This window comes from Sinocyclocheilus anshuiensis, unplaced genomic scaffold (assembly GCF_001515605.1).
Source record: "Sinocyclocheilus anshuiensis isolate Anshui unplaced genomic scaffold, SAMN03320099.WGS_v1.1 scaffold415, whole genome shotgun sequence".
NCBI lineage: Eukaryota > Metazoa > Chordata > Actinopteri > Cypriniformes > Cyprinidae > Sinocyclocheilus > Sinocyclocheilus anshuiensis.
Genome location: NW_015552655.1, coordinates 2,231,125 through 2,253,648, shown reverse-complemented (window position 1 = coordinate 2,253,648; position 22,524 = coordinate 2,231,125). Strand labels below are relative to the sequence as shown.

General features: G+C 39.1%; 1 protein-coding gene across 1 annotated transcript in view; it reads left to right on the top strand.

Annotated features, from left to right (window-relative positions):
- LOC107667194 (obscurin-like) overlaps positions 1 to 22,292 on the top strand; it is a 48,618-nt gene extending 26,326 nt beyond the window's left edge. Inside the window, exons 39-73 of the mRNA XM_016458796.1 lie at positions 253 to 510; positions 735 to 1,001; positions 1,223 to 1,495; positions 3,006 to 3,272; positions 3,729 to 4,004; positions 4,296 to 4,568; positions 4,659 to 4,949; positions 5,404 to 5,673; positions 6,818 to 8,074; positions 8,360 to 8,641; positions 9,085 to 9,166; positions 9,330 to 9,463; positions 9,802 to 9,999; positions 10,200 to 10,241; positions 10,388 to 10,486; positions 10,632 to 10,850; positions 10,984 to 11,011; positions 11,112 to 11,155; positions 11,316 to 11,411; positions 13,953 to 14,098; positions 14,436 to 14,636; positions 14,762 to 14,838; positions 14,926 to 15,096; positions 15,257 to 15,416; positions 15,925 to 16,041; positions 16,220 to 16,384; positions 16,501 to 16,659; positions 16,876 to 17,053; positions 18,707 to 18,820; positions 18,902 to 19,069; positions 19,156 to 19,258; positions 19,452 to 19,581; positions 19,671 to 19,773; positions 20,302 to 20,344; positions 20,831 to 22,292. Coding sequence (XP_016314282.1) covers positions 253 to 510; positions 735 to 1,001; positions 1,223 to 1,495; positions 3,006 to 3,272; positions 3,729 to 4,004; positions 4,296 to 4,568; positions 4,659 to 4,949; positions 5,404 to 5,673; positions 6,818 to 8,074; positions 8,360 to 8,641; positions 9,085 to 9,166; positions 9,330 to 9,463; positions 9,802 to 9,999; positions 10,200 to 10,241; positions 10,388 to 10,486; positions 10,632 to 10,850; positions 10,984 to 11,011; positions 11,112 to 11,155; positions 11,316 to 11,411; positions 13,953 to 14,098; positions 14,436 to 14,636; positions 14,762 to 14,838; positions 14,926 to 15,096; positions 15,257 to 15,416; positions 15,925 to 16,041; positions 16,220 to 16,384; positions 16,501 to 16,659; positions 16,876 to 17,053; positions 18,707 to 18,820; positions 18,902 to 19,069; positions 19,156 to 19,258; positions 19,452 to 19,581; positions 19,671 to 19,773; positions 20,302 to 20,344; positions 20,831 to 21,908 — 7,769 coding nt within the window. The 3' untranslated portion in view covers positions 21,909 to 22,292. The remainder of the gene's footprint in view (positions 1 to 252; positions 511 to 734; positions 1,002 to 1,222; positions 1,496 to 3,005; positions 3,273 to 3,728; positions 4,005 to 4,295; positions 4,569 to 4,658; positions 4,950 to 5,403; positions 5,674 to 6,817; positions 8,075 to 8,359; positions 8,642 to 9,084; positions 9,167 to 9,329; positions 9,464 to 9,801; positions 10,000 to 10,199; positions 10,242 to 10,387; positions 10,487 to 10,631; positions 10,851 to 10,983; positions 11,012 to 11,111; positions 11,156 to 11,315; positions 11,412 to 13,952; positions 14,099 to 14,435; positions 14,637 to 14,761; positions 14,839 to 14,925; positions 15,097 to 15,256; positions 15,417 to 15,924; positions 16,042 to 16,219; positions 16,385 to 16,500; positions 16,660 to 16,875; positions 17,054 to 18,706; positions 18,821 to 18,901; positions 19,070 to 19,155; positions 19,259 to 19,451; positions 19,582 to 19,670; positions 19,774 to 20,301; positions 20,345 to 20,830) is intronic.
- Positions 22,293 to 22,524: the final 232 nt, after the last annotated feature.

Genomic DNA, 22,524 nt, shown 5'->3' with positions numbered 1-22,524 from the left:
TACAGCTTCACTCCAAAAATTTTTTTTTTTTTTTTTTTTGAGAAAGATGATTTTTTTCATACATTTTTGGTTCTGACATAGTCTTTTGTCTATTTCCTGCCCATAGCTGTTAAAACAGAAGTTTCTCACTCAGTAAAGCTCTTTTAATGTACCACAGTATATGTTCAATTGCTTCAAGTGTCTAAGTTTCAGAGTCTTCAGGCAGACATTATGATGTGACAGCACTTGGGTTTGGGTTTCTCCTGTCCATAGTCGTATTCTTAGAGAAGCCTCTGGACTTAACTACCAAAGAGGGTCAAACAGTCACACTGTCCTGCATGACTTCTGACCCTGAGGCCTCTGTCACCTGGTACAAAGATGAAGCGATGATAAAGGCAGGGGGGCGGTATCTGCTCTACAAGGATAGAGCCGTCCATCAGCTCCGCATCCTTAGAGTGGAGGAAGGAGATGCAGGGTTGTATACATGCAAAACCAAAGATGCAGAAAGCTGTGCCACCCTTACTGTTAAAGGTAAACGGGTTTGTAGGCCTGTGACTTTTTTGTTTTCATTTTATCAACATGCCTGAAGATAAAGTGAACACAAATGGGTTTCAAGAAGACCCGTTCTGGTTTTCTTTTCTTTATAACTGCCTCTCTTGTGGAACAAAGAAGATTTTGATACCCTCACGGATATCAGCAGCTGTTTAAAATCTGACATTTACATTCTTTTAACTTCTTTTCTTATCCATCATCAGGTCAACCTGCATATTTCCGGAAGGAGTTAGACAACCAGAATGCAATAGAGGGAGATAGTATCACCTTGCGCTGTGAGCTTTCTAAGCCGGTTAAAAGTGTAGCGTGGAGAAAGGGTGGAGTGGTGCTCCAACCCAGTAAGAAATTTGAGATGAAAAAGGAAGGGTGTGTGCTGGAGCTCCATGTCCATGATCTGGAACCAGAGGACAATGGCTACTACACTTGTGATGCTGGAGACCAGTTGACCACAGCATCAGTCACTGTGCAAGGTATCAAATAGCATTGTTAAATCATTTGCAATCTATATTTTAGTTATAAAAATTTCTGTTGTAGAGCAAACAGATTTTTCTCGGGCTGGAGGTTATTTCAAATCTGTAGCTTTTTGTCATTACGTCCTCATAAGATTCACATTATGTTTTTGAAGCATCCTCAATGTATGAGTGTTTTTAGACACTGGTTATCTAAGGGTTTCTGTGTCTGGTCTCTGCAGAGGCTGAGGTTCTCATAGTGTCGGGTATAAAGAATACAGATGTGTTTGTGGGCGAACAGGCAATTTTCTCCTGCCAGCTCTCTCGCCATGCCAAAGGCAGAGTTCAGTGGTGGCTAGACGGCACTCGTTTGGAGAACAGTACCTTCAGTGAAATAAGTGTGGGTGAAGACCATGTCCACACTCTAACCCTAAGGAACCTTTCTCCCAATGATTCGGGTACAGTCCTGTTCAAAACAGGTGGCCTGACATCCTCCGCCAAGCTGTTAGTGAAAGGTACCAAATGCAGTGGAGCTTGGCAGTACTTGGCAGCACAGAAATGTAGAAGCTTAAAATTTTGAATAGCACTGGACTAATACTGTGTCCATGAATTTCCTAAATCTAAAAGTCGGTTACTCATTCTGTGAAGCATTTAGGTTGCCTTGACCTCTTTTTAACGGCTACAGTTAGACCATAAATCTTGAATTGTGTCTTAATCTGTCCTTGAAGTAGTTCAGTACTGTTTGTGTTCTTCAGACTTGTATACTCATATTACTGAATTACTTATCCATATTAATAATACTCTAAATTTAAAGTGTCTTTACACAGACTACCCTGGAGAGTCCTTTGGTTAAGTGCTCAATAATGCAATCCTGACAGAACAGGATTTTATTTACTTTATTCTCTTTTACGGTTACCCATGCCTAGAATTGAATCTTTTTGTTAGACCCTTTACTGTTAGGCAAAATATACAGTAAGATGGGTTGAAAAAAAAAACAAAAAAAAAACATTTTAATGAAAATTCATGGATGCATGTAGTCCATGTGCCATGTATTTCTAACCTAAAACTGGATTTGGTTGCAGTATCACGGCTTGCTAATTACTTACAAAATTGGCATACTAATTATTAAATTAGCACACTGATTTTGAGCTTGTATATGGAGCAGGGCTCAATACAACGATTTTTACTACTGGCACAGTCAGGCCAGGGGTTCAGATTTTTACATGCCCAGAATTTTTTTACTGGCCCTTCCATAAAAAAGCATGCTATTCATATTAATTAATCTAAATTAATCATGTTAAAAATATGCTGAGAAAAGTCCTAAATTAATCATTCAGATTATTTAAATTCAAAAACAAGATTTTATCACAAAAAAAGTGTCTGTAGAAGTCAATATATTGTTTGTCTGCTTTTTGCATATTATTTGACATACAGCCTATCACTTCTCCAGCTATCCATTTTACATTTTATTAATTTCAGTTTGTTAATCTGCTTGAGGTAAAATTAATATATAAAACTGAAAGCCCTAGTGGATGCACCAAAGCATCTAAGTGAAATTGTGCAAGCAACCTTTTGCCCAAAAATTCAGAGCAAACAATAATGGTTTTGGATGCACTCTAAATCAGATAATTGTACACTCATCAGTCTTCATTGTTTGTTTGTGCTGCATGTACTTTTTCTATTAATTGGCCTTAGTTTGACTTGACACTGCAACTAGGCATGTGTTGGTTGTAATTGACCATGTCCTTGGTCAGTTTGGAGTAGAGAAGCAAAAAAAGATGTTACACTTACCATGTACATTTCAATGTGAAAGAAAAAGAAACAGCTACAGAACTGACTTAGATTATGAGGTTGTAAAGGCTGTTGTTTTAAACTGAATAAAGTACCAGGCTTACTGTATATTTTAGTTTTAAATTGCATTAAATACCACCCAAAACCTGAAAGAGGCTTGAGGTGAAGAACTCTACTTCAAAGTGCACTGGGGTCTTGTGAATATTACTTATCCCCACCACCAACCCTCTATAGATCCCAATGTGGAGGTGGTCAGTGCCATGGAGGACCAACATGTAGCAGAAAACCAGCCTGCAGAGTTCATCTGTCAGTACTCCCGGCCAGTCAAGGCCGTATGGAAGCAAAACAGCATACCTGTGCAAGCAGACGGTCGCAGGGTGATAGTGGAACAGGACTGGACTGTTGCGCGGTTGTACATTAGCTGTGTGGAGCCCCAGGATGGGGGGATGTACTCCTGTGAGGCAGAAGGAACCTCTGTTGTGGCACATCTCAGGGTGCAAGGTGAGCACACCTGTCGGCGAAGAGAATCTGTGTGTCATCCATAACTCAAAGCTGGATCATCACAAAGACTCATTTTAAGACTCGCAAAGACTTTGAGAAATATTAAGTTGTAAGTTGCACAAGTAAGGGCTTACCACAAAGGGTTTTACTGGAATACTGGGATTTTTTGGTCCTTTTTTTTTACTCCAAAATTGCTGTTTTTAGCAACATCATCATCATCTGGCTGGCTATGCAGTAACCATCATGCTTCTTACGCTACTCAATGCTGGATGCTACTGTATATGCTAGTGAAATGTTGGAAGAAATTTTAATTGAGTGTGATTGTGCAGGATTCAGTAACTGTTAGTTCAGAAGTTATTTTTAATTCAAGGCCAGTCAAAGTCATTGAGTACTACAGGGACTTGTTTTGGCGTGTATAAAGCCAGTGTTTTTTCAGGCATTGTCTCTCTCTTACAGCTAAACCAATTGACATTCTTCAAGAGCTGAGTAATGTGGAGACCATTAATGGCGGGGAAGCACTTTTTGAATGCTCCTTGTCTCGTCCTGAAAACAAAGACTGCCAGTGGTTAATCGATGGCAAGCATGTAAAGGAGTCCGCAAACGTGGAGATTGTTTCCTTTGAGAGTGGCAGACGCCATCTTCTGCTTTTAAAGAACTTGCATCCTTGTGAAAACACAAGGGTTACATTCCAAGCTGGCACTTCATCAACTACTGCTCTTCTGTCTGTCAAAGGTACGTCATTTCTGTAGTATTAGCATTAAATTTAGATAGATGTATGGTATTACATCAGATGATGTAAGGTATTACATCATATTTTATTAAAGAAAAATGACTGCTCTAGTTTTATAGGTCATGTCTATATTTTGAATAATGATGCAGTTAATTTTCTATCTTATATATGGTATAGCTTTATTTATTTACTATTATGCTGTAGTTTCATGCTCCCGTTTTATAATATATTAAATATGATGCTAAATGCATAAATGTAAATGTATTTAAATGTTATGGATTTGTTCTGTACAGCTTGGCAACTGGAGGTGGTCAAGCCTTTGGAAGATAAGACCGCCATTGCAGGAGAACAAGTTGAGTTCACTTGTGTTTTGAATGAAGCTGTGCCTGAGAGTGAAGGGACTTGGTATGCAAATGGTGTTGAGCTAAAATGTAATGACCAATGGGCCATGAGAGCCAGTGGCTCTTCCTACAGCCTAATTTTGAAAAAAGCCCAGGCTCAGCCCACACAGGAAATCACATTTGCAGCCCGGGATGCCTTATCAATTGCCAAACTCATCACAATATGTAAGGGTCTTCATTTGTACCTCATTCATTATCATTTCTGCTATTATGCTTATAACATTTGTTTTTTACATTTTATCTGGTTATTTATAGCTGTGCCTGATCCCCCTGAAGACCCAGAGCTGGTTATTAAAGGTCCAACGTTTGTCACCTTATCTTGGTTCACGCCCCTAAGTGATGGAGGAAGCCCAATCAGTGGTTACCGTGTGGAAATGCGTCTAGTGGACAGTGTCCTCTGGCTGCCCTGCCACTCAGAACCAGTATGCAACACTGAATTTCTGGTTGAAAACCTCATACCGGGGGAAGGTTACAGGTTCAGAGTGGCAGCCATCAACCGTGCTGGTTTTGGAGAGCCTGTCCAGCTGCCTCAAACTGTGACACTTGGTAAGTGGATACTTGCTGAAATAACCAATTTGTTGAAAGCAACCTTATAGAGTACATTGTGAGTACATTGTTTTTTCATCTAACCAAACTGCCTCCATGAGTCCATATAGAAGGCTTGCTATTCTGCAGTAGTTTGGGGTTCCTCACTCCTGGTCCTGGAGAGCTACTTTCTTGCAGAGTTTAGTTTCAGCTGTGCTCCATCACACCTGGCTATAGCTTTAAAATAAACCCAAAAACCTTAATTACAACTGGAACTAAACTCAGAAGGAAAGTGGCTCTCTAGGACCAGGAGTGAAGAACTCTACCCTAGATGCTACAGTAGTAGTAGAACACTATACTCTAAACAAGTGTATTTTGTATTTGTTGTATTTTATTTGTTGTGTTTTGTATTTGTTCTTGTTGAATTATTGCTACATTTCTTCAACTGTTCTTTGAATGAACATTGGATCTTCAGATGCACAAGTGACCATGACCAAAATGTTAAGCAGCTCTAAGATCCAAAAAGGAAAGATGGTTCGTTTAGAGTGTGAACTTTCTACAGAGAGCAAGTCAGTCACATGGCTAAAGGACAACAGAGAGATAGATGTTGGGGTCAAGTACCAAATGGTAACAGAAGGAAAGAGCCAAGTTTTGCTCATAAAGGATTTCCAGTCTACAGATCAGGGTGTCTATTATTGTGTAGCCTCAGAAGAGGCAATGACTTCAATCAACCTCAACCTCGAAGGTACTTTACTTTGCTTAACCTCACATCTAACTTACTATTGTTGTTTTTTGTCAACCTCCCTCAGATTCCAGATTTTCAAATAGTTGTATCTCGGTCAAATATTGTCCTATGTACAATGTACAAACTGTATATATATTGTCACGGGGTGAAGAATCACACAACAAGGATGGCTCAATAAATGCCCCGGAGGGTGGATTTATTTACAAGGGGGTGAGTAAGAAAAAGGTCCAAGTGGGTGCTCCGGTGCCGTGAGTGCTCTCGTCCTTCTTCCCAGTGCAGTGGGTCCGTGCTGTGCTCCTGTGGGGCTGGTCGGTCATACGCTGATGTCTGTGGGAGAAATGAGAGGGCGAATTAATGCTCAGTCTCATGGAGAAGTGTCTCCAAGGTGGCAGGGCTTGCATGGCTTATGTAGCCACCGCCTGATGAGCTGCAGCTGTGACCGATCAGCCTGTGACGAGGACGGGCAGGTGTTCCTCGCTTGTTTCCAGGGCGACGCTGATGAAGCTTCGGGACGCTCGTCACAATATATATATACAATATATACAATATATATATACATAACTACATAACTGTATATATATTGACAATACAATATATTGTCCTATGTACAAACCATACATCAATGGAAAGCTTATTTATTCAGCTTTGAGATGGTGTATAAATCTCAATTTAAAAAATTGACCCTTATGACTGGTTTTGTGGTCCAGGGTCACATATGTGGAAATAATCATTTGTGTGTGTCTTGGTCATAGTGTTTGGAACTTTGCCATTTCATGATTTTCTTCATTATGAGATTACAGTCTCCAAATATCTTTTTCCTGTCTCATTCCAACTTCAATAAGACTGCAATGTCAAAATAGTGTTTTCTGCAACAAGTACTAAATATTTGTAAATGTTACTACAACCGTTACATTACATTTCAGTGTTTTTTCTTTTCATGTTTTTCACTTCTTTTTTTTTTAGTTCTGTTTGTTTCAGTGATAAACTTTATTCGAATTTGTGTATTATTCACAATTTACCTGAGTTTATTTGCAGTCAAATTGCTGTTGCAAAGATAGATTGTTGATATATTTAATATAATTTTTCCAACATAAAAATGTTATCATATGCATGAGTAAGATTTATGATGGCTCCCTGATTACAGGAGATGACACAACACTTTCTCAGGATGCGGGCAGCCAGCCCAAACTGCCTCCTGAGGCTGCTTCTGAGGGAGATTTACATGCTCTATGGGATGCAGTGGCCAAGAAGAGGAGAATGAGTCGGGAACCCACATTAGATTCAATTTCAGAGTTGCCAGAAGAAGATGGAAAAGAAAAAGCCCAGAGCAAAGAAGGAAAAGTACCTGAAAAGGAAGTGAGACCTGTTGAACCAACTCCCAAGATCACAGGGGAGCCTAATCTCTATACAAGTTCTGATGAGGAATCTCTCAGTGGGACAACAAGCTTGGTGTCTTACCTAAAGAAAAGCAGCAAGTCCTCTATGACTGTGGAAAGTCACACTGAGACTATTGCCTCCAAGAAACTGTATGAGCACTTCCAGATGACAGAGCAATCTGTTACAAAGACATCTGTGGAACCCCTCATGGAAGCTCAGAAAGGGGATGAGTTGCAAGAGGCTGTTGTCAAGATTCAGGCAGCCTTCAAAGGTTATAAAGCCAGGAAGGACATGCGACCAGTCTTCAAAGAAGTATTTAAGGATCAAACTAAGGAGCCCAATGGGACAATTCATCTCGAGTGCATTGTGGAGGGTAAGCCGGATAAAGTTCGCTGGCTGAAAGATGGTGAACCCTTAACAGATGGCAAGCACCACCATATTGACATCTATAATGATGGCACCTGTTCTCTAGTAGTGACAGCTGCCACAACCAAAGACACAGGTGTATATACTTGTGAAGTAACCAATAAGTTTGGTGTTTCCACCCATAGTGGCAAAGTCACTGTAGGGTCCATGCGGGAATCTTCTGGGCGACGCCCACTCACTCTAGGCTACAGTGCAGATAGCGAAGCTGAGAGCTCCTCAGGGAGTGAGCTGGATGAGACTTTACGGCAAGCAAGTAAACGATTACGGCGACTTCTTCGTACTCGCCTCCCTCCAGATGTGGAAGAGGAACCTTTTGTTAGTGCGGATGAAGGAGATTTACTGCCACCGGACTTACAGTCTTACCGGGAAGACGATCAGTATATCTACATCCGTTTTGATAATCGTGCAGAAGCTCAAGTAGCTTCCCAGCGCTTCCAGGTAATGTTTACTTATCAAGGAGTGCCAATCGAAATGGCCATCATAGCAGTGGCAGGTGCTAAGGTAGAGCTGCGTATCACAAAGATGGGTCTCTCCCAAGATGGCTCCCAAACCCCAACTCAGGACCGACCGATGCCTGCTTTCATGACAGGAGCCCCTGGTATGACACTTCTTCCATGTGGTTCTACTATAAATGTTTTTGCTGCTGTTGTTTGGTTCTTCATAAAGTTGCATGATTCAGTGCTGGATTTTGTTTGTCATTATAGAGCAGCACTTTTGAAATGTACCAGAAATGTTGCGACTTGCTTGTTTTGGATCTTAAAGTGATGGCATGTCATGTTTTCGCCTGGTTCAGCATTTCTCCTCAAAAAAAAATTGCTATGATTTGTTCTTTTCGGTTTTGTTTGCTCTTCCCTGTTCTCTTAATCGCCTACCAACCTCCCAGCGGCCCCCGTCTTCCTGACGGAGCTCCGTAGCCAAGATGTTCCTGATGGGTTTCCAGTCAGTTTTGACTGTGTAATTGTCGGCAACCCCCCTCCCACTGTGAGATGGTTCAAGGATGGAAAGATGTTGGAGGAAAACGACCACTACATGATCAATGAAGACCAGGAAGGCCATCACCAGCTGATCATCACAGCTGTGCTGCCCGCAGACATGGGCGTGTACCGATGCATGGCTGAAAATGACAGTGGCATCGCCTCCAGCAAGGCTGAGCTGAGGGTGGACAGTGAGTACACTGTTAAAAGAAAGTGTTAATCAAAACCCAAAACTTACAAATGTAGACAAGAAAGCAAAATGGTGTTCCAGATTGAAATGTTTTAGCAAAGATGGCACTTTCTTTTACTGGTGCATCTGTGAAGTGTAAGAATGTGACTGCATGTGTTTTATCATTGTTATTGTTTGTGTCTAGAAGGCCTAAAAATGCACCTACATTCTCAACATACTTAAGATGAATGCTTTTGATATTTATATGTATTTTGATATTGAGAACTAATTAAAGATCCTTTCATCTGTTTTCTTCATTTTTGTTAATTTGTTGTTTGAATATTAAGTATTAGTAAATGGTGACAATTTTTGTTTTTGGACATTTATTTTATACTATTCTTAAAGACTCAAGATTTCAAGACTCGTGTTGTTTGATTATTGATTCAGTCTTGTGTATCTTTAAAGTGTCTTGCAGCTCAGACTATGACACAGCAGCCGATGCCACAGAGACATCTTCCTTTGTCAGTGCTAAAGGTTATGTGTCTAGGTAAGGTTCAGTCATTTAATTTAAAGTGATTTTTATGACGTTTTTATGTCAGTACTACAAGGATAAAATAGATTTTGCTCAGATCCTGCCAAAACAAACCTCTGATTTAAATTTCATGCTAGTTCTAAATTGGCTTCTGCTTGTGTTTGGGTTGCTCTTTTAGCTCAGAGCACAGGGACACAGAGGCTTTTGAGTCGGTGGCAGAGGACGAGCAGCTTCCTCAAGTTGTGGATGAGTTACATGATTTATTCCTCAGTCCCGGAGCACCCATTGCCAAAATGAGTGTCAAGGTCAAAGGTCAGCTATGTTTTTTTTCCCCCATGAATGCAAATTCTCTTTCAATTCAGATTCTATTTAATCTGTATTCTGATTAATTATGCACTATTTATTCCAAGTGTTTCCTTTTTTGCATCTGCACCTGTTGTATCTATTCAACTCTAGTTGCTCTAACCATAATGATGACATTAATGTCCTTAATCCTTCTTTGTATCTGGTCTATTTGTTATGAACTTGTTTATATTCCTAATAAACATGCACATTGTTTTGCATCTAAGTCTACTGTAATTTTCAGCTGTTGCATTTGCAGATGTAAAATGGGTGGCAAATGTAATTTCATGTTCAATGCCTTTCTGCAGGATTTCCCACACCAAGGGTTTACTGGTTTAAGGATGGCATCCCACTCCAAGCCTCCAGCAGAATTGTACTATCGACCGAGCAAGATCAGCACAATCTTGAGATTTTAGATGTTAAGTGCGAGGACACCGGAGAATACTCAGCATATATTAGCAATATAGCTGGCTCTGCCTACTCTTCGGCACGACTGAATGTACTGGGTAAGTGTTCCTTTGATACTTTAACTCTTTTTATATGTCGCTTGCATAGGGTCTTTGTAAGACTGTGACAGGAAATGGAAGTGCGTTGAAATGATCAATTATTAATCATAATTACAGTAAAATTGTTCTCCAAATTAAATGTGCTAAATAAATTCTAAAATGTTTTTCTGTTTGTTTCTTTGTTTACTTTCACTAATTAGCTCCTGGAGAGCGCCCCGCACCTGAACAGGGACGAATGAGAGGTAAGCATCTATCTTGCATACAGCACGTTATGAATCATTGTTCCACATGATGTAAGATGCAAATGCGTTTTGAAATTTAAAGTATTGATATGAAAGATTATGCATGCATGTAATTTGCTACGCCACTTGTGTTTTTCCACAAATAGATTCAAAGGTGCCACTTGTGCCACCACGCTTCCTGGAGAGGTTCAGCAACAAGAAGGTGAAACAGGGAGCAAGTATAACGCTGTCAGTCAAAGTGGAAGGTATGGTGTGTTACCACAATAAATTAAATACCAAGAAAATTACTTTAGATGCAATTTTGAGAAGTAGACAAAAGTATTAAGCATAACGTTCAGTTGCATATTACAAAAGGTGAAATATGTAAAACTAAGTTACTGTCTTCCAAAGGCTCCCCAACCCCATCTGTAAACTGGTTAAAGGAAGTGTCAGATAAGGATGTTCTGTGGATAAAGGCAGACACACCAGGTTACAAGGTGGCCAGCTCTGGCCGTCAACATAGTCTCATCCTCATGGAAGTGGAAAAAAAACATGGCGGCTTGTACACTTGCATCGCCACCAACCGTGCTGGACAGTCAGTCAACACAGCCCGACTGGATGTAGAGACAGGTCAGGAACTCATGGTTCAGTTATTGACCGTAGTGATGTCAGAATCATGTGACTTTTAAATAGTATTTTACCAAGATTTTGGCTGGTACTGTATGTGTAGTCTTTTCACCATGCTTACTTTTCTGTCCAACAGCACCAGAGCAAAAGAAAGTGGGGCCAGAGTAAGTTTAAATATAAAAGCTTACAGCTGTCAGTTTAGATACTTTTATTCATCTAAACATTTTAAAGTTTTAGAGATTTAGAATGTTTTTTTTTCTCCAGGGTTCTGGGAATTACTATCAGCCCACCGGAGGAAGAGGGCAAAGGTGAATATTTGATATTGATGTTCTATTTTTATTATTTTTTGAACTACTTTTGTTTACTATCAATGCACTGTCAGATTATATCAGAGTGAGCGACTGCCATGATCATGTATTTGTCAAATACTCTGCAACAATACAAATGATTACTGTGATCACATCTCAGGAGAGATCAAACTACCTTCCTTGGGTGAAGTGGGTACAGAGGAGTTCTTAAAAAAACTCACAACCCAAATCACAGAAAGGGTATTTGCCAGGATTACTCAAGGGAAGAGAAAACTTTTTTTTTTTTTTGCTTTTTTCAGTCAATAATATAGAGCAAAATATTTTTAGAATCTGCACTGCCGGACTGAATTACAACATGTATAAATATATGTACTATTTATACTGTACTAACTTTTATTAAATTAGCCTTCTTGATTTGTAAATTTTGTCATTTTGCACTATTAATAACTATTTATCTTGCTAATGTAGTCTTTTTCAGCAGATGCATCCTAATATTCACGCAAAACAGTGTGCACTGTTTTTGAATGAGTTTAGTGTGTGCTCAGATGTTTGAATTTATGCCACAGGATGTACTGAGTACTGAAATGGAGTACACCTGTCGCAAATTCACTGTTTTAAATAATTAATTATACTCTGGAAATTTTTAATGAACACATTCTGTGTAGATTCCTTAACTTCCCTTCTGTTTTATATTTAAAAAAATTAAAACAAAAAATACGTATCTCTGGATTCCTCAATTCCTACACAGCTCACTGACTCCATTCTTTTGTCTATCCATCAAACTATCCATCCATCCTCTCATCCCTCTATTCACTCACATTCTCATTGAAGCATTGATTTGTTCAGACAGCTTACAGAACCGTCAAGTGCTCCAGTGGATGAAATCTTGGCCCAAAGTAACCAGTATGTATCCGCAGAACCTCCAGTGTAACACACCAGAACCTTGACTTGTTCTCCATGAGGCTATGCTGTTGTTAATCACTTTGCTTGTTTCTTTGGCTCTCAACCTTTTTTAAAAAAGGCATAAATTTAAGATCTTTAATAATGTTAAAAATGCTTCAAGTATTGCCTAGTGGTAATAAAGTCATGGTTCTTTAAAATAAGGGCCATTTGTCACAATTCAAAATAAACTGGACATTCTGAAATTCAGTGGATGCAGACGGTCTCATTTTTACACTTTCAAGGTGTCTCTGTTTCAGTATATACAAAGAAAATGGATGAACGCATGAGCAATAGGCCTACATTAGTGTTTGTGTGGGCACAATTTTATTTTTGCACAAGCATGATATAGTGCATGTTAAATCACAGGAGAAATATAATAAAGTACAGTATTAGTTATTATATCCTGAGTCACAGATGATTAAAAAGTAACTGATAGTGGACCTTACAAGTAGTGAGCTCAAATCATTGTCAAATATATGCATTTTTTTGTAACTTGTTTTGCATCATTTCTCTGCTTCTACAAAAGCAATGGAAAAAGCTTGTCTGGTGAATATTCTCTAAAATATGCTCAAAATGATCAATGGATGAATGAATGAACTTTAGTTTGTAAAATAACACAATTCTATTGCCTCTTATTTAGAAACTGTATTTTAAGTCCAGTGGATCCCAAACTTTTCAAACTACCATCAATCTTTAGGTCTTATTCAAATTATTATCATGGACCCATCAATTTATCATGGACCCCCACCACCCTATCTCGCCTAAATATGATAATAGCTTGAAACACAATCACATTTAACAGGTAATAAACCAATTTACACTTATTGGAAGCTAAGATACTTACACATTTGAATTGTAGGCTAAATACAAACGATTATTGCTGCTTACCTTCTCTTTAGTTTAGGTCATCGAAACTGGGACAGTTTTCCTCATAAATCATTCAAAAGTCAGACAGCCCGAAAAGATACAAAATGGTGGTAATATGGATTTGCAAATTATCTCTCCAATGGATGCATCCATTTTGGAGAGATAATTTGCAAATCCATATTACCACCATTTTGTATCTTTTCGGGCTGTCTGACTTTTAAGCAAATGCACGTTTTTGCGATAGTTTTAGTACGGAGGTTACCGTAGCCTTAAAAGTCTGTTCAGTCAATTCGCGATATTTTTAAAAACGGCGGCTTTCACAGCGGAAGCATCTGTCATCGCAAGATTTAAATGTACGCAGGCGATTCTTCGAACGGCAGTAGTGTTTGTTACATTAAACTGTTTACTTTAGTAACACTGACGACTCACATCAGCTAGCAGCAAATGTCAAATATGTATATTTTATAAAGAAATAAACTCTTAAAATTATTATATTTTATTATTATTTTTTAAGACCCCCATATGTCCGCGTGCTGCAGTTGGGGAACAACTGTTGTAAAGATATATCATGTCTAAATTACCACACAAACACCATTGCTAAGGTTGTTAATATTAGGCCTATATCAAGTTTATATAATGAAGACCATTTAAACCAAATTCTGAAGTACATAAGTTTTTTTTTTCTTTTTGACAAAAAAGAAATGTTTGCTTACAATATAAAATTTGGGGTACCTATTTTTGCTATTTATTATTACTATTATTATTATCATTCAAATTTCATATCCAGATTTATATTTTCAAATTACATTCTGAATATGCATCTGCTGACTTTTTAACTGAATTCCGTAATCTGAGCAAATGTTTTGAAGTCCTATGCAAATGTGATGCTAAAGCCCATGCTGTCAGACATGATACTTAAATATTGTTGTGGCCATAATTAATTGACACGATACCTCTTTCTTCCTCTATCCTTTTGGTCCCTGTCTGCCTCAAGCTTCATTACGTGTCCCAGGAGCTGACAGCGATGATGAAACAAAAACACCGTCCCCATCTCCATATCACGGCCGATCACGCCCTCCATCTCTGATCGCAGACTCATCATCTGAGTCAGATGAAGGAGATGCCAGGGGAGAGGTATTAGAAATAACACATTCTCAGTGTCATCAGCAAAGTCATTTTAATATTATAACTAATGTATTGTGTCAAACCTGTTGCTATTCTGTTCACATAAGAATTTTCAGACAATTTTTTAATACATTCATTTACCAGTTATTGAAAATAAATAGACGTGTAATGTTAGTATCATAATTCTGTAGTTCATATTATGTTTTAGGTAAGTTAAGCATCTGGTTAATCTTCAGTTCACAGAAGGATATTTAAAAGCAGAATCCAGAGCTTTCTCATATTCTAAAGGGTGAAGAGGGCAAGTCACCTTTTCCAAATGCTCTGTTGTCTCAATGAATCTGTGCAGATGTTTGATATCTATGTGGTGATCGCTGACTACAACCCCATGGGAGTCAGCAAAGATGTCATCGCTCTGAAAGAGGGTCAGTATGTGGAGGTTCTGGATTCTGCCCACCCACTTAAATGGCTGGTCCGCACCAAGCCCACCAAATCCAATCCATCTCGCCAGGGATGGGTCTCGCCTGCATATCTCGACAAAAGACTGAAGGTCAGTTTAGGATCATTCAAAATGGATAACTGGTCATATAGTGGTGAAATATTGATTTTAAACATTTGTGCATTTGCTTGTGCATCTTATAATTTCTCACTGATGATGGAATGGTTGTGTTGTAGCTGTCTGCAGAAGTTGCAGACCTCCCAGAGACCACCAGAGAAGAAGTCACAGAGACAGAGTACAAGAAAAAACTCTGGTAAATTTGGACATTTTATTAAAAGTGCAATGTGCATTTTATTTTGTACTACTTTAGTAATTCTACCTGGGTTTCACTTGTATCTAGTCTACTCGTCCAGGAGCTGATTAGCACAGAAACTGAGTTTCTGAAGGAGATAGAGTTCTTCACATCACACCATCTGAAGCGTGTGGATGAAGAGAGCACACCATCTGAAATCACCAGCCAGAAGGAAACCATCTTCCGTAATATCAATGATTTGAAATCCTTCCACAGCAGGTACAGAGTTCAGACAATCAAATATTATGGTTAATTCTACAACTCTGCATCAACTATTTTCATTTTTAAGGAGTATAAGGATTGTTTTCATTTATGTGTTAGTCTTGACATATGGAATCTGACAACAGCGAAATGCATAATGAGGTTGAATGTTTTTCAGTACTTTGCTGCCTGGTCTGCGTGACTGTGACACGGATGATGACATTGCCATGCATTTCCTGAGAAACTCTGAAGGGTTTGAGAAATATTTGCAGTACCTCATTGGACAATTGCAAGCTGAGTCCGTTATCAGTGAGAAAGAAGTGCACCAATATTTCAAGGTGGGTTTACAAAATATTGAACGTATAGTTTTGGTTTTCAGGGGGCATAAAATTTGCATTAGAAAAAAACGACATTTGATCTTTTTTGTCTTTAAAGTCTAGTGCTGTCAAACGATTAATGGCGATTAATCGCATCCAAAATAAAAGTTTTTGTTTACATAATATGTGTGTGTACTGTGTATATTTATTATGTATATATAAATACACACACACATGCATTTATATATTTAAGAAAAATGTTATGTTTATACATTTAAAATATTTGCATATAATATGAATTATATGAATATAAATATATACATGGAAATATTTTCAAAATATATACTGTATGTGTGTGTATTTATATATACATAATAAATATACACAGTACACACACATATTATGTAAACAAAAACTTTTATTTTGGATGTGATTAATCGTGATTAATCGTTTGACAGCACTACTTTAAACTGAAAGAATTTGGTACTCAGACACAGAACATAACATGTTTCATGTATTTTTTCATTAGGATTATACAGTCTCGGAGTTGGCAAATGTTGACCCCTCAGAGGGTCCAGTGCTAAGCATCAACGCTTACCTTCAGAGACCACCGGAGAGAATTCAGAAGTACAGAGCTTTACTGAAGGTAATAAATAATAATAAATACCACAATTCAAGGTCTAGGTGTAGGCAATCTCCACTTTCAAATAAATATTTACATAAATATGTGCTTAGAAATTGTGTTATGGATTATGTGATACAACTTTTCACTAACTTTTGAAAGTGACCAACACATTTCCAAATTTCACATGATTTTAATCTAGGAACTGATCCGGAACAAGGCGAGGAACGGTCAAAACTGCTGTTTGTTGGAGCAGGCCTATGCCATGGTGTCATCCCTCTCCCAGCGCTCAGAAAACACACACCATGTCTCTCTCATAGAGAACTACCCCGCCAATCTGGAGGCACTGGGAGAACCTATTAGACAGGTACAATCCCTAACTCAAATGTCACCATTTAAGGTCTTACCTGTTTCACCTATTTGTAGTAAATTTAAAAACTTTTAAAATTACAGTGTAAAATGAAGTTCTGAATTTTTCTACAGGGGCCCTTCACTGTTTGGGAAGGAGCTCCTGGAATTCGAACATCTTCCAGAGGTCACCACCGCCACGTTTTCCTCTTCAAAAACCATGTGGTCATCTGCAAACAGAAGAGAGACACGAACACAGACACCCAAGCATATGTGTTCAAGAGTATGATGAAGGTTGGAGCTTTGCAGAAGCTTTTAAATGACAGAAATTAAGTGATGCACATACTGTATTTAACACAAAATGTACTAAGGCCAATGCTGATCATTTAAAATGGCCAAATAATGTCTTCACTGGGATTTCTTAATTACTGGTTTGCCACATAGCTTCACTTATATGATAATATTGTTTATAAAAATCTAATGCATTATAAAATAGTGTTTTTTCTTTAGCTTACAAACATTGATGTGAATGAGACAGTGGAGGGTGATGAAAGAGCGTTTGAGATCTGGCATGAGCGCGAGGACTCCGTGAGAAAATACACGTTGCAGGCACGGACTGTTGTCATCAAGAACTCATGGCTCCGCGACCTCCGTGACCTTCAGCAGCGCTACAGCATGCCAGCATGGAGTAAGTCTCCAGCATTAGCATGATATAGCATGTTAGCATCAGCCTGGTTCCCTTGACAAAAACCCAAAAGGATTTTTCCATTGCTAACTGGATTATTGCAGAAAATAAGCTCTGGGACCAACAAAAGTTTATGAATCTTACACATTTTGTTCATCATGATTATTATCATAAATTAATACGTTTTTATTTTGGCAATTGTATTTGGCCTAATACAATTGCCAAAATAAAATGTTAAGCTAAAAATGAACAACACCACTGTGCTTCCAATAACTCTTTTAAACTTTGTTTAAAATCTGTATGTTGGAAAGTCTGAGTTAGAATAGTTTGCAATAGCATGATAATAAACACAGTGAAGCTGTAAAAGTGGACTAGTGTGTAGATGAATTTACCTGTCTGGTGTGATTAATGTCCTCAACTCCTTCTGTAGTCCCATTTAGCCACAACTGCCTTTTTAAAGATCAGTAAAAGCTTTACAAAAAAAAATCACTTTTTTAATTACTGATGTATTTTATGTCATAGAATAAAATGTGAAAATATCTTGAGCTTATTTCAGGCATTTAACCAAAAAAACATTTAAAAAATGCTGCTGTTTATGGGTTTTGGCCTACAAAAATACGTCATTCCTGCAGCAAGAGGCAAAAAGAGAAAACACACTCCACTTAAAGGCACAATATGTAAGATTTTTTTATTAAAATATCCAAAAACCACTTGAACAGTGTTATATATTTTGCTGACTTGTCTACTTACATTATCCCAAATGTTTCGAAGAATGTTTAAATCCAGAGAAATAAGCAATTTTAACTAGTGACACGGACCGTGTCCATAGTGTCATTTTGTCGCCTGCCAATGTTCAGCCTCACCCTGCTTCATTCTACTACGTTAATAAATCATTAGCTCATCCATGAACATGATTTCTGCCCGAGTCCCGTTGGATTGCATCGGCTGTGGGGATGAGGACGACAACTCCCATGATTCCACACTCAGTCACGGCGTCATCAAACTACTCCTTTGTCTATTTGTTTATTTTGAATACGTGCCCTCTAGCGGCAAAAATTACATATTGTGCCTTTAAAGGGTTAGTTCACCCAAAAATGAAAATTCTGTCATTAATTACTCACCCTCATGTCGTTACAAACCCGTAAAACCTTCGTTCATCTTCAGAACACAAAAACAGCACGCGTGTGCTGAACGTAAACAATGCTGATTATGTTCTGGGGTACTTTCCAAAATGGCGAAAGACGGTAACTCGGGGAGAAGAATTGTTGAATAAGTTATGTTATTATTGTTTTCTTTGCGCACAAAAAGTATTCTCGTAGCTTTGTAAAATTACGGTTGAACCCCTGATGTCACATGGATTATTTTACCGATGTCCTTGCTACGTTTCTGTGCGTTGATCGCGGTAGTATCCTTGCTGTCTGTGGAGGGTCAGAGAGCTCTCAGATTCCATCAAAATTTCTTAATTTGTGTTCCGAAGATGAACGAAGGTCTTATGGGTTTGGAACAACATGAGGGTAATTAATGCCAGAATTTTCATTTTTGGGTGAGCTATCCCTTTAAGAGATATCAGTTCTCCTAAATACAATGTCATGTTCTTAAATACTACAATAAAAATAAACCCTAGTCCTAATATTTAGCATTTTACTTATGTTACAGGCCCTCCAGATTTTGACGCGGTGTTGACAGACTGTACAGCAGAGCTCGGACAGACAGTAAAGCTCGCCTGCAAGGTCACTGGTGCCCCCAAACCACAGGTCACCTGGTACAAAGGTAAGGAACCAAATCTTAGGTGTTTCCCTTCTTGATGTCTTCTTAGAAGTAAAGTAATTCATCCATCTGTTTCACAAACAGACGGGCGTGCCGTGGAAGCGGATCCTCATCACATCATCATTGAGGACCCAGACGGCTCTTGCACACTCATTTTGGACAACATGACAGCAGACGACTCAGGACAATACATGTGCTTCGCCACCAGCTCTGCGGGCAATGCCAGCACACTAGGCAAAATCACTGTGCAAGGTGAGTGAGCAACCTGATGTTTCCAACTTAGTAAAGCTGATTTTACTCCATTTCATTCCTGCTCATTTTTATTTAACCTTTTGCAGTACCTCCACGTTTTGTGAATAAGATCCGGAATGCCACCCTTTATCCAGGAGAAGATGCACAGTTCACCTGCACCATCCAGAGCGCACCGAGTCCCAAGATAAGGTAGTCACTCCATTTACACTATCATTTATGTTATTTCCATGTTTAAATAATGAGTCAAAATGGCCCAGAAGATCTGGGTGATTCATATTATAATATTCAAATCAATGCATTCCATAAATAACTTCCAACAACCCAACAGTTTTAACTCATAATGAATTGAGTTAATGTTAAACTATGCCATTTCCCTGGACAGATGGTTTAAGGATGGTAAACTACTGACAGACCTGGAGAAGCTTCAAACATACAGTGAACCGCGCAGTGGAGTGTTGGTTCTAGTTGTCAAGAACCCTGGAGAACGAGACCTTGGACACTATGAGTGTGAGGTATGGAGATTGTTACATTAGTCCTTTCAGTTCTTACTTTACTCCAACCCTAAGGAAATAAGCCTTATCATCATATTATTCATTTGCAGCTGTCAAACCGTCTGGGCAGTGCCAGGTGTGCGGCACAGCTGATCACTCCTGCTGTGGCAATGGCGGGAGAACGTAGAGCAGATCAGGCCATCAGTATAGAAGGTAAAAGAGATGCCTGTCAATACATATATGGGAATGATTTTTAACTGGGTGGCATCTGTTATGACCAGTGTTGGGGGTAACGCGAGTTACATAATCAGATTACTTTTTTTCAGTAACTAGTAAAGTAGCGCATTACATTCAATAAAAAGTAACTAAGTAACGTAATTCGTTACTTTTTTAGGAAGTAACGCAATATTGTAATGCATTACTTTTAAAAGTAACTTTCCCCAACACTGGTTATGACATTACTTACTGAAAACTAAAAATGCATTAAATTAAAAAAAGTACACATCCTGATACACTATTTATTGGTTTTAATGTAAGATGGTTTTAGAAATTATCAGGTCCAGAAAATAAGAAAAGTATATTTTGTAAAGTGCATTCACTTATATTTAGAATTTAGGAATGTATTTTTCATATTTGAGCATCATGTTTGTACCTCTTTGACTGAAATTTGTTAACTGAAAATAATTTGATGTTTTTAAAAGATGTTACAATTTTTACCATTTTTATTGTTTTTTCAACTAGTAACGGAACAAGAGACGAAAATACCGAAGAAAACCATAATTATGTAAGTCTCATATACACACACACACCTAAGCACAAATTGAATACACTACTATTCAAAAGTTAATAATTTTATTCAGTAAGGACGCATTACATTGATCAAAAGTGACAGTAAGGCACTTACATTGTTACACAATATTTTTAATTAAATGCTGTTCGTTTGAACTTTCTATTCATCGCAGAATCCTGAAAAAATATATTAGTTTCCAGAAAAATACTAAGCAGAGCAATGATTTCTGAAGGATTATGTGACACTGAAGACTGGAGTAATGATGCTGAAAATTCGTCTTTCTATTACAGAAATACATAAAATATTAATATACATTAACATAGAAAATTATTTTAATCATAATATTTCACATTACTGTTTTTACAGTATTTTTGATCAAATAAATGCAGCCTTGGTGAGCATAAGAGACTTCTTTCAAAAACTTACCAACCTGAAGCTGGTGCTTTTAATGTGCTTCTAATGTGCTTTTTCCTCTTCAAGTGAGGAGACCATCACCACAGTAGTGAAGAACACCCGTATGAAACGGCATGCATCCCCACGACCATCGCCCATGGGAGCTCACCGCTCAGAGACGTCCACACCCGAACCGCCCAGACAGAGACGAACCCTGGCCAGGAAGACTGTACCGACACTGTACGTTCCAGAGCCGGAGGGTGCCACGGCCAGGAACCCAAGATGGGTAGAAGTCGAAGAGATAATCGAGTATAAAGTGAACAAATCACCCAAGTTACCAAGAAGAAGAGGCGTTTCCCCCAGCAAGTTCTCACCACCTGGCAATCCAAACACTAATAACTCCAACAACAAGTTACTCGAGGAGGCAATGGGTGCCGCAATGGCTCTGCAAGGTTCTTCTGGTACGGATGAAGAGGAAATTGCACAGAATGTGTCTGAAGTACCTTCAGAGGTCGACAATATGACAACATACTCAGGAGAAATTGATGACCCATGTGTCTCTGATGGAGATGATGAAGGAACTATTGTTGTGGAACCTGAAGATGACGAACTTGATGCTCAAGACCGCAAAATGCTGACTGATGGGAATCGAGTTCTTACTCTTGAAGATCTCGAGGACTACGTCCCTCAGGAAGGGGAAACATTTGGCAGCGGTACAGACCAGCATGTCCTCGTCGAGAAACCAAGTGAGATCTCGGTGTTGCAGAGAGAAATTAACGAGCCTGTCGTTGGCAAACCCATTGTGTTGAACGTGGTACGTCCGGTGCCACCAGCAAAGCCTCGCATGGGATTCTTTGGGTCCTTCAAGGATCACATTTCCAGCATGTTTAGTCCAGGTTCATCGGCGAGCGGCAGCTCTCAGGCAAGGCGAGAGAAGACCATACCTATTCATGTGACGGGACAACCTTCATCCAACTATTCACGCCATACCAGTAGCTTTGCGAGGCTTGAAGTCCAGCCGACGTACTGGTCCGAGGTCCAGAGAGGAAAGGAAGGAGGTCTGCAGAGCTTCAAAACACAGGTTGCCGCACAAACCCGCAGCTACACGCCAACCGGACAGGTCACTCTTCAGATCAGCAAGAAGAAGCCATTTGAAAAGCAGTAACTGAGAGGAAACCACTCAGGATAGATTCTCTGATGCTTGTTTCTAGCATGCAAAATCAGGAACATACAAGTAAGGCCTAGTCTTAAATGGGAACGCTTCTGTAAAATCTTGCGATCTGGGAGTGTAATTCAATAGTGAAGCTTCTTTTAACAGCAGATCATTCCATGTTGAGGCAAAGGATTCGCTTGCCAAACTCAATGACCTAATGAAGACTTTCTAATTTCTTGAGTTCCTGTGAGCAAATGTGCAGCTGTGCTTCGGAACGGCAAGTCTGATACAACATGAATGTGCAAATATGGACAGTAAAGCTGTCTTTCGTCTAAAGCAGGGGTGTCCAGTCCTGGCCCTGGAGGACCAACGTCCTGCAGAGTTTAGCTTCTACCAGCTCCAACACAGTTGCCTGGAAGTTTCTAGTACAGGGGTGTCCAAACTCGGTCCTGGAGGGCCGGTGTCCTGCAGAGTTTAGCTCCAACTTGCATCAACACACCTGCTTGAAGTTTCTAGTATGCCTAGTAAGAGCCTGATTAGCTGCTTAAGGCGTGTTTATTGGGGTTGAAGCTAAACTTTGCAGGACACCAGCCCTCCAGGAGCAGGATTGGACACCCCTGTTCTAGTA